This window comes from Rhizoctonia solani, chromosome 13 (genome assembly GCF_016906535.1).
Source record: "Rhizoctonia solani chromosome 13, complete sequence".
Classification (NCBI taxonomy): domain Eukaryota; kingdom Fungi; phylum Basidiomycota; class Agaricomycetes; order Cantharellales; family Ceratobasidiaceae; genus Rhizoctonia; species Rhizoctonia solani.
Window position 1 is genome coordinate 1,338,878 of NC_057382.1, and position 13,372 is coordinate 1,352,249.

The 13,372-nt window shown below is 48.5% G+C and overlaps 5 protein-coding genes and 1 non-coding gene across 6 annotated transcripts; 4 read left to right on the plus strand and 2 right to left on the minus strand.

Annotated features, from left to right (window-relative positions):
* Nucleotides 1–843: 843 nt before the first annotated feature.
* On the plus strand, nucleotides 844–2,180 carry RhiXN_07251 (carbohydrate esterase family 16 protein; the record flags this gene model as incomplete). Its single annotated transcript, XM_043327067.1, has 9 exons — nucleotides 844–1,125; nucleotides 1,180–1,207; nucleotides 1,261–1,313; nucleotides 1,366–1,449; nucleotides 1,515–1,558; nucleotides 1,613–1,755; nucleotides 1,806–1,837; nucleotides 1,890–1,956; nucleotides 2,011–2,180. 9 exons carry the CDS (start codon nucleotides 844–846, stop codon nucleotides 2,178–2,180), a joined length of 903 nt encoding a protein of 300 aa, XP_043185539.1.
* A 153-nt stretch (nucleotides 2,181–2,333) lies between these two features.
* RhiXN_07252 (uncharacterized protein) lies at nucleotides 2,334–3,319 on the minus strand (the record flags this gene model as incomplete). The annotated part of the gene is made up of 2 exons (XM_043327068.1): nucleotides 2,334–3,119; nucleotides 3,173–3,319. 2 exons carry the CDS (start codon nucleotides 3,317–3,319, stop codon nucleotides 2,334–2,336), a joined length of 933 nt encoding a protein of 310 aa, XP_043185540.1.
* Nucleotides 3,320–3,627: 308 nt separating this feature from the next.
* Nucleotides 3,628–3,718, plus strand: RhiXN_12429. Its single transcript has one exon. It is a non-coding gene; the product is annotated as a tRNA-Asp (tRNA).
* An 884-nt stretch (nucleotides 3,719–4,602) lies between these two features.
* RhiXN_07253 (chitinase) lies at nucleotides 4,603–6,628 on the plus strand (the record flags this gene model as incomplete). Its single annotated transcript, XM_043327069.1, has 13 exons — nucleotides 4,603–4,796; nucleotides 4,854–4,876; nucleotides 4,934–4,979; nucleotides 5,034–5,104; nucleotides 5,160–5,200; nucleotides 5,255–5,436; nucleotides 5,497–5,626; nucleotides 5,682–5,765; nucleotides 5,819–5,851; nucleotides 5,900–6,008; nucleotides 6,062–6,133; nucleotides 6,193–6,378; nucleotides 6,438–6,628. The coding sequence occupies 13 exons, from the start codon at nucleotides 4,603–4,605 to the stop codon at nucleotides 6,626–6,628; spliced, it is 1,362 nt and encodes a 453-aa protein (XP_043185541.1).
* A 925-nt stretch (nucleotides 6,629–7,553) lies between these two features.
* RhiXN_07254 (chitinase) lies at nucleotides 7,554–9,485 on the plus strand (the record flags this gene model as incomplete). Its single annotated transcript, XM_043327070.1, has 10 exons — nucleotides 7,554–7,782; nucleotides 7,840–7,885; nucleotides 7,938–8,008; nucleotides 8,069–8,109; nucleotides 8,175–8,356; nucleotides 8,417–8,546; nucleotides 8,608–8,724; nucleotides 8,790–8,970; nucleotides 9,034–9,219; nucleotides 9,295–9,485. The coding sequence occupies 10 exons, from the start codon at nucleotides 7,554–7,556 to the stop codon at nucleotides 9,483–9,485; spliced, it is 1,374 nt and encodes a 457-aa protein (XP_043185542.1).
* Nucleotides 9,486–10,583: 1,098 nt separating this feature from the next.
* Nucleotides 10,584–11,989, minus strand: RhiXN_07255 (uncharacterized protein; the record flags this gene model as incomplete). The annotated part of the gene is made up of 4 exons (XM_043327071.1): nucleotides 10,584–11,011; nucleotides 11,065–11,170; nucleotides 11,220–11,507; nucleotides 11,558–11,989. The coding sequence occupies 4 exons, from the start codon at nucleotides 11,987–11,989 to the stop codon at nucleotides 10,584–10,586; spliced, it is 1,254 nt and encodes a 417-aa protein (XP_043185543.1).
* Nucleotides 11,990–13,372: the final 1,383 nt, after the last annotated feature.

Sequence of the window (13,372 nt, forward strand, 5' to 3'; positions counted from 1 at the left end):
TCCGTTCGGACTATATCATTCAATTTCAGACCTGCGGTACCGCGTATCCGAGGTCTTCTGATTATAATATCCATGTATAGTGCGGCAACGAACTCTGCTCCGATGGACTGGACTCTCCTGAACAGTTTGTGAGATTCCCACGTAACTTTGGCACCCAGCGCCGATCACGATCAGGGTGCATGGGCTTCCGCTCATTTTTTTCCATAGACGTCCCCCGACCAAGTCACTGTAGTTGCCTTTTTGAACAGTTTGGCCTGTATAGTTGATAAGATCCAATTGATCTATCGCCACCAAGAAGCAATCAACCCAAAGGGACCAACGTGTCGTCATTGTCTGCATACGCAAGTGTGATACAACAAACCTTCTTTCACCATGATATTTTCAGTGCAGTTATACTGTGTCCTTATCAATACTTGGACCTCAGGTGCTCGGACTACTGAACGAAATACCTTGGCTGTAAATCAGACATCAGACCTGCCTTTCACAGCTGTGAAATTTCCGGATGGTGAATGTGTGAGCTCGTATTTCGGAGTCATAGCAGTGATTGGTTTATTTATGGTTGATTAATTGATATCGTGAACACTGCTTGCCTCTTCAATATATTTTAATGTGGGATAGGAGCACTTTCCAAGTAAACATGGTCGACTGCATTGATAATAACTGGCTTGGCGTTTAGTATTCGGGATTTATCCAAATTCGTACATTTCGCCCAGCTTCGCGTATTCAATGGCGGCCCGGCCTGAACTTCGTATTTACATTCTTCTCCAGGAAGCTCGCAGGCACCCCTAGGCGGAAGTTATAAATAGTCATAAGCCTACGTCTAGGCGAACACAACACGCCGCGATGATTCTCAATACCAAGGCTGTCGCTTTACTCACCCTCACTTTAGGAGCCCGAGCAATTGCCACTAAAATTGACCCACCCTATAACGATGGAATTCATCTCGCCATTTCCCCTACGTGCGGTGCCCCCAGTACCAATGGAAGCGTGGTAGATGTAAATGCTGGGCTATATGCTCTATCGGAGTATAAAACTATTGTTAGTTTTGGGGACTCATTCACCTCTAGTGGTAAATCCGATGGTTCGGAACCAGACCCCCCAGTACAAACTGGCACGAGCCCCAGAGTACGTTCAAAGACGCATCTACCACTTCATGTTTCCATAATCAATTAAATTTAGTATGGCGGGAGATTCGCAAATGGTTATGGTAAGGAGAGTTCACTCAAAGCTCGGGCATGGAGCTCAAGTTCTTGATTGCAGTTTGGATCGAAAACTTAGCTAACGACACGGGTGCACATCTGCTAGACTATGCAGTGAGTACACATCTTGCTTAAAAGTCTTATGCGTACAACTTATCATGAACAGGTTCCTGGAGCTGTTACTGACACAGCGATATGGCCAAGTAAAGCGACAGAAGCTCATTCGTTCAGCAAGTGGCAATTTTCCAAAGTGAGTTGGTTGTCACATATAAAGTCGGGAAAGTGCAATGACCATTGATTACGCTCCCAGACCAGTCGCACAGCTTCAACCCCAAAACGACACTTTATAGCGTTTTCTTGTGAGCGATTGCATATATGAAGTCTCCCCTCGCCAGAGACTCATGCGAATGCAGTGGTATCAATGACTTTTCAGCAAGTGCCAGAGATGGCGACCATATGCTTGAAGCAGCTGACGCCCTTCTCGGTCAAGTTAAATTGCTGATAGGCTCTCCTATTGGTGCAAGATCGTTCCTTGTCGTAGATGACTATGGCCGAGGTGTGTTGCCCTTTAATACGAGCTGAGCTCTTCAATTGATTGATTCTTAGGAACACATACCGCGAGTGGGCTATCGTTCAAGGTATGCACTAATTACTGAGCACGTGTATAACCCAATTCCAACACTAGTTAAGACTCGAGTGTTCAATGGCCTGTCTGAGTTGCGCGAGAAGAGCCCTGAGTTGCGGTTCGCTTACGTTGGTATGTTTTATCACACGGCTGAACCAAACCATCTTTAAACAACTCGTCGAACAGATTTCGCATACCTATGGGATGCCGTACTCAAAACTCCTGGACACCAAGCATTTGGATACAATAGCACGGGGTACTGTACTCCAAGTAGTACTTCTACCGTTGGGGCATGCGCAGACCCAGCTCACACATTTTACTGGATCAATGGGTATGATGCACATACGTATGTTTGATACAACACCAATAGTTGACAACCGTTTCCCAGTCATCCTTCCAATCAGACGCACAGGATCATGGCAGACTATATTGAAGAGGTCTTGGCAAGATGTAGAATATAAAATAATAAATAGTATATATTACAAAGAAAAAACTCATCTAATGAAATATCAATCTCCTTGATCTCCTTCTTCTACCAGTGCAGTAAGCACCCGTACAACTCTACCGACAGCTTCTTGAACCACCTGTGTATCTTCCTTCTTAACGCGACCCATCCACTTCGAGACGAAACGATCCGGATGATACAACAACAGCGCCTCCCGCAAACGTTGCTTCCTCGGTTTCCCAATCGAGTGTAGAGGCGATAGCAAAAAGGCAGAAATGGTTTTTTTCGATAAGGCATCCGAGTCCAGAGGTAGTTGAGGCAGAGGGTGGCAAGGCCACGGGAGATCGGAGAACCCCAGAGTAGTGCTTTCAGATGGATGCATTTGAGCCCATCGAGTCTCATATGCGACCCACCCCTCCACGACTGACTCCCGCTCTTTGGTCTGCTTTCTCCTCGATCTTCTTTCGCTATCTTCGCGCTCCATTCTTCTAGTCTCCTCCCTCCTAGCCTTTTCGCGTTCCTTCTTCCGCTTCCGCTCCTCCTCAGCACGTTCCTGGGCTTCAACCTCGGCTTTGTGTGTTCGCCTCCACATCCCTTCCCTAATCCATTCGGCATACTGATCGTCATCCATCATTGAAGGGTCATCGCGGAGGTGGGAGGAAGTGGAGTCTTTCCACCTATCAGGAATATGGTCATCATACTCATTGAATCGTGACTCCGTATTCTCGAGACCAGCATCATCCCCCATAGCATCGAATAATTTTTCACGAAACTCCCTTTCTGCCATCTCGGCGCGAAGGGCGTCCATATCGACCTTGGTCGCCGAGGCAGGCGGGGCCCGTGAATCCTCCTCGATATATTCGTCAAACGGAGGTATTGATTCATGGCGCTTCTTATTTCGACGAGATGAGAACGGGACCGCTTTCTCTTGCGCCTTGAAGAGGTGTCGTCATAGCCGGAGTCCAGTCGGCGAGCTTTCCTAGCGGCCTTTTGAGCTTTACGATACACACGCTCTTCCTGTTCTTCGCGCTCGGCAGGGGTTTCTTTCATATGTAGGCGTCCCATAACACAGCGATAGTTATGCTGTTTACAAGGTATTCGATCGTAGGTCTATATTGATGTAAGACAGAGTTGTGTCAAACGTAGGTATCTTATCAAGTACTGGTTCGAGCGCAAAGTGGCCAATTAATGCATGCCCGTAGAGTTATGTTGCTGATAATTTCAGGTCAGCTCGAGAATAGCGGCGTGGTGGTAGTGGAGAGCTGGATGCAATAGATAACCAAATCCAAGTAGTATAAGAGACGGTGGGGCTCATGCAAGGCAAGTATTATAAACCTTGGTTGGTGGGTGCTACCAAGTTCTCAGTGGTCCAACGGTCAAGACTCGTGCCTGTCAGTTGCTTACGCAATTTGATCGCACGCAACCGGGGTTCGACTCCCCGCTGGGAAGATCTTTTTGGATATTTTGCCCGAGTAGAATAACGTTGACAGGAGCCCTATCTTAAACTTATGCAAATCTTTTAACAAAAACTTACTTGCTAGATGGAAAAAAGTGGATCTCTACGTAGTTGGTGGTTCGTGCAAATATCTCAACAGCTGTTTTCGCAAAAGCACCCATCTGATACCCTGGTAATTTCTGCATATCGTGTCTACAAGGAACAATCCGACTGTGAGGATTGCCGTAGTAATTATCAATGGGAACATAAAGTATCGGAACACTCTTAGCTCGGCTTCTGGGCGATTCGCATACACGTCATTACTGTACCCGACCAAATACATTACCACTGGATATGTTCCTTGCGGTTTAGTTGAGCCGCGTCTGGGCTTTGGCGTCCTAACATTAACTGTAGCTGTAGCTCGAATTTTTCCTATAACATAACCCACAGTACTCTATAGGAGCCTTAGTATCTTCCTACAATTATCGGAAAAGTCTTGCACATTCGTCCCAGTTAGCTTATGTGTGCCTATGGTGGACTATCCCAAGGATACCCAAGCACGGGACCTGACAGTTAGATGTCAAGTTAATAATCATTTACGCAGCCGATATTTCTTGGTGTTTCTGAAAGAGCGAGTTTCAAAGTTACCAAGCCTTAGCACTCACTTTTAATGCCTATGCTATAACGTTGGATGAATGAATCCGATAAGATTTGCACCATTTTTCCGTCACAATGGCCCCTGGGCTGACCCACTGCTTTCAGGCACCCTTAAGCTAGTTCAGCCCAGGAAATAATATTGTGATACTTAAGCAAGTCAATTTCCAGCAGCAGACTTCAACCGCCTCGGATTCTCTTGTTTCTCCGCGTTACAGCATCGTCCTTTCTTTACTTGTTTACAATGCAACTCGTTCTTTTACTGTCTGCAGTATCACTCTATACTGGGGCAGCTTCAGCTGCTCAAATCATGCACCGACCTGACGGCTATAAAGGCAACCCTAAAACACCCACCAAACCTTCTGATCATTTCAAGGCAGGTAAAGGGTGTGACTTCGAAAAGGGAGGCAAAGTCAATATTGGCTATTTCCCTAATTGGTATACTTAATTTATAATAATTTATACTATGAATTGGCATCTAACTTCTCATTGTAGGGGCATCTATGGCCGTGCCTATAGTAGGCTCTATTCCATAGTAGTTTAATTGAACATATAATTGATTCGATATATCACAGAACCATCCGACATTGATACTGACTCATTGACTCATGTCTATTATGCGTAAGTAGGGTCCACTATTATGGTTTTTATTTATCCTAAATGGTGTTTATGTAGCTTTGCCGACACGGATCCTACGACCGGTCAGGCGCTCTTAACGGACCTGTGGGCCGACCAACAAATCACTTGTGAGCCACAGTCTCCCCGAATATTTAGGCCTTTTGGCTTCACATTTCATATTAGATCCTGGTGATGACAATACCGCCCCTGGAAACAACCTCTATGTGAGTGCTGGCTCTGATTACATTACCTTACCATCCTAATTATTGTACATGTAGGGAAATCTCAAGCAGCTCTACCTTCTCAAGCAGAAGAAGCGTTCCCTCAAGACCATTCTCTCCTTCGGAGGCTGGACCTACTCCCAGGCTGGACACTTCAACTTTGCGACAAATGCGACGAGCCGTGCCACGTTTGTCAAGACTGCGATCCAGCTGCTTGAAGACAATGGCTTTGATGGACTGTGCGTATACTGTGCACGATAGCCGAGAGAAAGAGCTATACTAACACGGATATATGATAGTGATATCGATTGGGAATACCCAGCTGCGGGAGAACAGGCCGATGCGTTTGTCGCGCTCCTCAAGGAGACTCGGGAAGGATTGGATGCACACGCTAAAAGCAAGGGAGATAAGGTACCATATGAGCTCAATGTAAGCAGTGTTGATATTAGTCCTTAGTGTGGCCGAGTAACAAAGGGGTTTTTAGGCTGCGGTGCCTGCTGGTCCGCAGAACTATCAGAACCTCAAAGTCGAGGAGATGGACAAATACTTAACCTACTGGGCCTTAATGGTATGTGGTTGTAGAGGCCACATCAGCTACAAATTTCTGATACTTCGTCTCAGGCTTATGACTATTCCGGCGGTTGGTCTACAGTCGTAAGTTAGTTTCAAACCGGAATCTGAATCGCAATAATGGCTTTGTAGAGTGACTACTTGGCTAATGTGTACGGGGGTGCCTTCTCCGGAGTATCCACCAGCGAAAGTACCAAGTGGTACTTGAAGAATGGAGCGAACAAGAAGAAGTTTGTAATTGGTCTGTTGACAAACCTCTGTATTGGCCCATTATTAACCCTCTTGTTTACGTAGGAATGCCCATCTACGGTCGTGGTTTCCAAAACACAAATGGCATCTTCCAGTCTTTCGAGGGAGTTGGCCCTGGTAATCCTCACTTCCATTTATTCTAAATATCATCCGATTAATTTTGCCTTAAAATTCAGGTACCTGGGAAGCTGGTGTATACGACTACAAGGCTCTCCCATTCCCCAACGCGACTGTTCACCACGATCACAAGAATATCTCAAGCTACAGCTACGATTCGGTGAAGAAGGAGCTCATCTCGTATGATACACCTGTAATCACAGCTAAGAAATGCGACTGGCTGTCTCGCCAAGGGCTGGCTGGAGGTTGGTACACCGACCCTCGAAATTGCCCAATTAACTGACATGACTATGTGTATGAATAGCTATGTTCTGGGAACTGTCCGCGGATAAAACCGGTACTGAAAGTCTGGTATGGACTGCTGCTAAAACCATGGGTAAATTGGATAACACCCCGAATCACCTGAGCTACCCCGGTTCAAAGTTCGATAACGTGAAAGCAGAGATGAAGGATACTTCCAAGCGTGGGCATAAGGTCAAGGCCAAGTACTTCTAGGCATCAGACCAAGTTTGCATCGATCTCTTCTTCATTGAATTGGCATACAGTGTATTTTATATAGTGTTACTCTAATTCATTTTCTGATTTTACGGAGCAAGTCGATCAATGTGATCGGCTCGCGTCGTACATAGGTAGCACCAGTTTGAAGTTTATCCATCTCTTGGTGCCCGTAATACAATATATATCAAAATAGGTGGTGGAGCGTATATGGTATATGGTAGGTACTGCGTCTGGTAACAAATAAATGACCCACTATATAAGGGCGTGTGTACTATTGGCCGCAAGGTTATAATTGCTGTAGATACAACCATAGTGCATTTCACATAAGCTTTCACCGTGTGGCAAGTGATCAGCCAAGACCGCTAACCCGAAGTTTTAACGGATTGGATCATAAGCCTTTCACCGGTTTGCGTAAGCCCATCGGAAGGTCGGTGAGCACCACGGCAAATAAACTGCATACAATACGGCATAGAAAGCTCTGCGGCCCTTATATCTTGCGCGGCGCCGATTTTTCTGAAATCCAGTAACACATTCACGTGGGGTTGATCACGCCGAGAGGCTGAAGGTGTGCGATCAAACAACCGACCTTCAAATCAATGAACCTTCTGCGCCGCACTGATATTGCTCAGTATCCCTAAAAGGGCAAGTTATGAAAAAACCTGGTCTTTATTCGTCATAGTTTATACGTTATAGCACTATAGTTCTATCGAGAATGGGCGTTCCCGGTCTATTTCGAGGTTTCTCGTGATAACCTTCCCCGGGCCAGGCCCTGTTACTTTCAGTTACTTCCGAAGTGTCTCAGAAATCCTTCAGCCTGTAGAACACTTAAATGGGCTGGTTACGAGCGCAAAGTTCCCCCATCGGCTCGAATTCTTCTGTCTCTTTGGGATCACAATTCGTCTCTCCTTTATAATCTTTTACAATGCAACTCGCTCTTTTACTATCTGCGATATCCCTCTATGCGGGAGCGACTTCGGCAACTGAAGTAATGCACCGACCGGCAGACTTCAACTACAAGTACAATCCCAATACCTCTGTCAAACTTGGCCTATCTCTCGACTTGAACCTGGGGAACGGGTGTACTTTTGAGAAGGGGGGCAAGGTCAACATCGCTTACTTTACCAACTGGGGCATTTACGGGCGGAAATTCAGTAGGCTTCTTTGTAATGTTATTAGTCACAGCTTTTATTGATTCATGTATGATGCAGCTCCGCTCGACATCAACATCGACTCGCTGACGCATATCTACTATGCGTGAGTAGTATCATAGCCTTGACAAAGTTGACATTCTCAGAGATGTTTATAGCTTTGCCGATACCGACCCTGAGACAGGTCGCGCCTCGTTGACGGATCTCTGGGCAGACCAGCAGATTACATGTGAGTCGCAGCCTACTCGCCTACCCCTTAATACTCGAACTAAACCTTGACTATCTATAGATCCTGGCGATGACAACACCGCCGCCGGAAACAACCTCTACGTGAGTAGTCTCGAATCCTAAATCTCAAATTGTGCCTTGATTCTAAACTCCACCGCGTTTTCTAGGGAAACCTCAAGCAACTCTACCTTCTCAAGCAGAAGAAGCGTTCTCTCAAGACCATTCTCTCCTTCGGAGGCTGGACCTACTCCCAGGCCGGACACTTCAACTTTGCGACAAACGCGACGAGCCGTGCCACGTTTGTCAAGACTGCGATCCAGCTGCTTGAAGACAATGGCTTTGATGGACTGTGCGTATACTGTGCACGATAGCCGAGAGAAAGAGCTATACTAACACGGATATATGATAGTGACATCGATTGGGAATACCCAGCTGCGGGAGAACAGGCCGATGCGTTTGTCGCGCTCCTGAAGGAGACTCGCGCCGGACTGGATGCTCATGCCAAGAGCAAGGGCGATACCGTTCCCTACCAGCTCAACGTGAGATCACTTTCTTTCCTCGACTCTTGCTGTTCCTAACCGCATATTGGGACTACAATAGGCCGCTGTTCCCGCTGGTGCGCAAAACTACCAGAACCTCAAGGTCAAAGACATGGACAAGTACCTCAACTACTGGACTTTGATGGGATACGACTACTCGGGCTCTTGGTCTTCTGTCGTAAGTCCTTCTTGGACGAACCTCACACAAAAGGGAACACGACATTGAATAATGTGTGCGCGCAGAGCGATTATCAAGCCAACGTCTACGGAGGCGCCATCTCGGGTGTATCGACCAGCGCAAGCACGGAATGGTACCTCAAGAACGGAGCGAGCAGGAACAAGTTTGCGATCGGTATGCCCATTTACGGCCGCGGTTTCGAAAACACGGATGGGATCTTCAAGCCTTTTAACGGAACTGGACCTGGTGAGTTCCATTACCATCGAATATTATACAGAGCAGGAGTTTGATGGGGGTATGGTTATCAAGGTACTTGGGAGGCTGGTGTCTATGATTACAAGGCTCTTCCGTTCCCCAATGCGACCGTGTACAACGATATGAAGAACATCTCGAGCTACAGCTACGATCCTATCAAGAAGGAGCTGATTTCGTACGATACGCCCGTCGTCGCGGCTGCCAAGGCCAAGTGGGTGTCCAAGCAAGGACTCGCCGGAGGTCAGTTTTCTTCATTGACAGCATAGTCCAGCTCAGTCAATATTAACACATTCTCCCATTCAAAAATCGAAACAGCCATGTTCTGGGAGCTCTCTGCGGACAAGAACGGTACAGACAGTCTCGTGTGGACTGTAGCCAAGACCATGGCCAAGCTCGACAACACCCAGAACCACTTGAACTACCCCGGTTCGCAGTTTGACAATGTCAAGGCGGGCATGAAGACTGTTTCGAAGCGCGGACACAAGGTCAAGGCCAAGTACTTTTAAGCCGTGCTGTGATGCGCAATTGAGTTTTCTATCCTTGTCATTTTAGTTGGATGTGTGATATTAGTCGTCGTATAATTGTAATATGTTCCTTTTCTGAAAGGTCCCCACACACATTGGCAAGTTTGACGAACTTTAGTAACCGGGGGTCACTCATTCCTCACGACGCATTGAGCCGCAAGCCGGACTTTTGCGCGGATCTTAGCGGTGGGGCTGAACAACCGGTGCCCCTCACGCCACGGGGCTATCCTCCCCTCCACCCCACCGCGGGCAAGGCCCAGTGCACCGCACCAGGACCCAAGACCTACATATCGTCATGTTCCTTTGTTCACCGCAGCTCGACCCCACTGGTTTAGGGCTGTGTAGCATTGTCATTGTTAAGCGAGTAAAAGAAAAGTTGGGTATATGCGCAACCTGTTCGGTCCCTCGAGTCAAGTTACTACCTACGACCACACACTCTCCCGTCGCCAAGAGTGGCGCAAGACTCTAAACACGGGGAGTCAACCGGGCCGGACAGGTATTCAAACCATATTATCAATCCAAGACACAGACAAACTTCCGACTGCACAGCCAACATAAACAATTAACCTTGAATTCAACACCACTTGACCACATTGACCTCGTCCGAAAATCAAGCCAAGTAATGTCATTGTATGCGCGCCACGTACACAAAAAAGCCCATCCCCATTACCCGGGATCAGTCATCGCACCCCCGATTGGGAGAAAGCGATCGACCAATCGGAAAAAAGGTACTTTTTTAAAAATGATTAACCCCCCTTTGTGCAACAACATGGATACTGTACGAGACTCGAGAAAAAAAGTTAATATTCCGGGAACAAAAAAAAAAGTGAAAAGTGAAAAGAGTTCCGAAATTCGAAGAAATTAAAGTTGAAAAAAGAGATTAAAACAGTTGAGAACCAGCAGTCGACCCCCGCCTAACCCATCCGAAATAGGACCAATAAAATACATAGGATAGAGAGAGATTACAAGTACAAGTACGAAACAGTGAATAGATATACTGGTCACAGTCGTGTTTTGTTACAGTTTTCAGTGGGATGTATATGCGAGGGTTTCCTTTAGAGGAAGGTAGTACCTACCTGTCTACCCGCCCAAATCCAAACTCCTGACCCCGTTCCCGGCACCATCTACCTCTTTTTCGCCGCGGGTGCTCAGACCGAAGCGGACGGGCCTCAGAACGGGACTGGAGATGATGGGAGAGCCAAAGAGCCCTCCGCCGGCGGGAGAGTAGGTGTAGGATACTTTGCTTGGTGTGCGTGCGGGGATGGATATCGGCGCAGACGGGGCGAGACTCGATGTCGAGGCGAGGTTTGAGCTGGAGATGGAGGAGGTGGGGATGGGGCGGGGAGACGGGGCGGCGGTGGTGATGGGGGAACGAGGGGTTGTGCTGGGCGGCAGCGAGAGATTAAACTGGGCATTTGAATTAGATGCGGAGGAGGAAGATGTGGATGTGGAAGGTGGAGGAGAGAGGGCGCGGCGCTTTTGGGGGTACGGTTCGTATCTGTCGTCGACTGGATGACGGATTAATATGTGGATTGCTTGAAACGGAGGTTTGATGGCTTACGCTTGCGCTTGGCAATTCGAGAAGGAGCAACGGTCGGAGGAGGCGTCTGCCTCCATGACTTCATCGAGAACAGGCTGTTCAGAACGGGCGGAGAGCCATACGAGCCCTGGAACACATGAGACCGGGATGCGATAGAATATGAGAGAGATACGGACCATATCAACGTCCATCCTGGCGGGACTATCAAGGACATCGTCCATGGGGAATTCCTTGGGAAGCATGACCTCGTCGTCATCGTCGCTGTCGACCACATCATCGTCGTCGAGATAGGCCTCGGGAAAGCGGCCACGGTCTCGGCGGCGGGGACGAGGGTGGGGATGAAATGCACCTGGCAGGTCGGCGTTGGAGGCGAGCAAGCGCTGGAACGATGCCTCGGACTTGAGCTCTATGTCGGCGGGGTTGGAGAGCTCTGATTGGATAGAGAGCAGGCGGGGCAGCTTGAACTGCGGTGTGTGTGTGAGCACGAGTAGATGCACAAGTTATACGTGCTTACCGGGGTGCCACTGCTGAGTGTGCGGCGATGGGGGATCCTGGCGGGGGGCGTGGTGGGGCGAGAGCATGGATCGAGGAGCATGGCGGGTGCGGGACTGCCGCTCGACGACTCGGAATTGGAATTGGAGTTGGATGGCCGTGTCCGCGTACTCGGTCTCACCGCCGACTTGGACCGCGTTCTCCGCCGCGCATCGTCCAGCCCAAACGAGCTGCTCGCAAGCGGAGAGTGAGGCGCACTCGGGCTCGGGCGGAACGTGGCCGAGCCTGTCCCCAGCAGACTCGGTCGTCGCAGCTTGCGGATATTCGACGGCAAATACTCGTCCATGAACAACACTGGCGATGACGGCGAAGGTGGGGCTGATCGTGGAGAGTGCGACAGCGCAAATTCTGCCACGCTGCATGGCAGCACCGTGCGCGAGGCAGAGGGTGTCATGTTCGTGTCGTCCATCACTTTGCACTACGGCCCGAGTCCGATTCACCTCTCTTGCACTCCCGGGGTCTGTTGTGGTCCTGCCTAGCTACAATTCCCATCACCTCGAGCACATCTCCAAAATTGGACTAGACCCTTTTTAAAAAAATATATCACAACACAAAAAATAATACAATCCAATGTCCTCTCGAATCCAGACTACGCAGGCGCTCCCTGATCCGGCAACCGCTCAATCGCATACCGTCGCCTCACAATATACATCAATGGTACACCCGGCACCTACCCCAAATCAACATCACACACACACATGCACGCTCACACCCCGTACACACCTTTCTCACCCGTCTCCTCAACTCCCGATCACACGTCGCGACAATATAACACTTGCTCGCCGTCACACGCTGCACCAAACAATCGTCCGCATACGTCCCCTCGTGCGAGCACGGCAGCCGTTCGAACCGCGGGTCTCGCGCCACCCGGAGCGCAATTCGGTACTTGGGCCCGAGCTTTTCCAGTTCGGCGATCACGCAGTCTGTCACGCATGGTATGCCTGCACAGTATTAGCTTGTTTTAGCACCCGATTGATCGAGAAAATGGGGTGTGTGAGCGAGTTCAGATGGGGCGCAGTTCGACCATGTGTACTCCGTATTGCAATCAGTAGCTCCGAAATGAATGCATGGATGCATACATCGATCACCCATCCAACCCCACGCCAACAAAATACCTCAACTCACACTTGGCATACAAACAATCCATCATCCCCTGCACAAGCTCCAACTTGTTCTGCAAACTGAAATTAATAAAGTTGGTATCGATCAGTACTCGATAAGGAGGCGCTAGAGCCGTGTTGTGCTGGAAAAACAACGACGAGGCTGTCTGGGGTCTTTTAGCGGAGAGCCAGGGGCGGTTTTTTAAAAAAGTTACCAAGTCAGTCAATGTAAACCTCTCCTGTACGAATAGAATATCGACTTACAGTCTCCGAACAGCCTCCTCTTTCGCCTTTTCCTCTTTCTGCTTTTGTTTCGTTTGGTTCTCTTTCCTGTATCCCCCCAAGGCTCTGAGTTTCCTTTTTACTCCCTCGTGCTCGAGGTTCACTCACAGACGAATATCGTTGGGATTCAGCATTCGCTTCACGGTTGCAAACTTGCGTGTCTTCTTGGCTTTTCCCTGTCATTGAGAGCATGTGAGTCTTGGGCTGGCCTGCATGCGAGAAGAGGATGGGTACCATTATGCAGGTGGTGGTGGACGATCGAGAGGCCGCCAAAATTGTATTACGTAATGACTGATCGTTGGCGCTTCACGAGTGAAATGTCACCCAATTCTCAACACAAGAAAGGAAAGACGCTATTTTGTACCAGTACTATAACACAACCAAAGGAAAAGAGG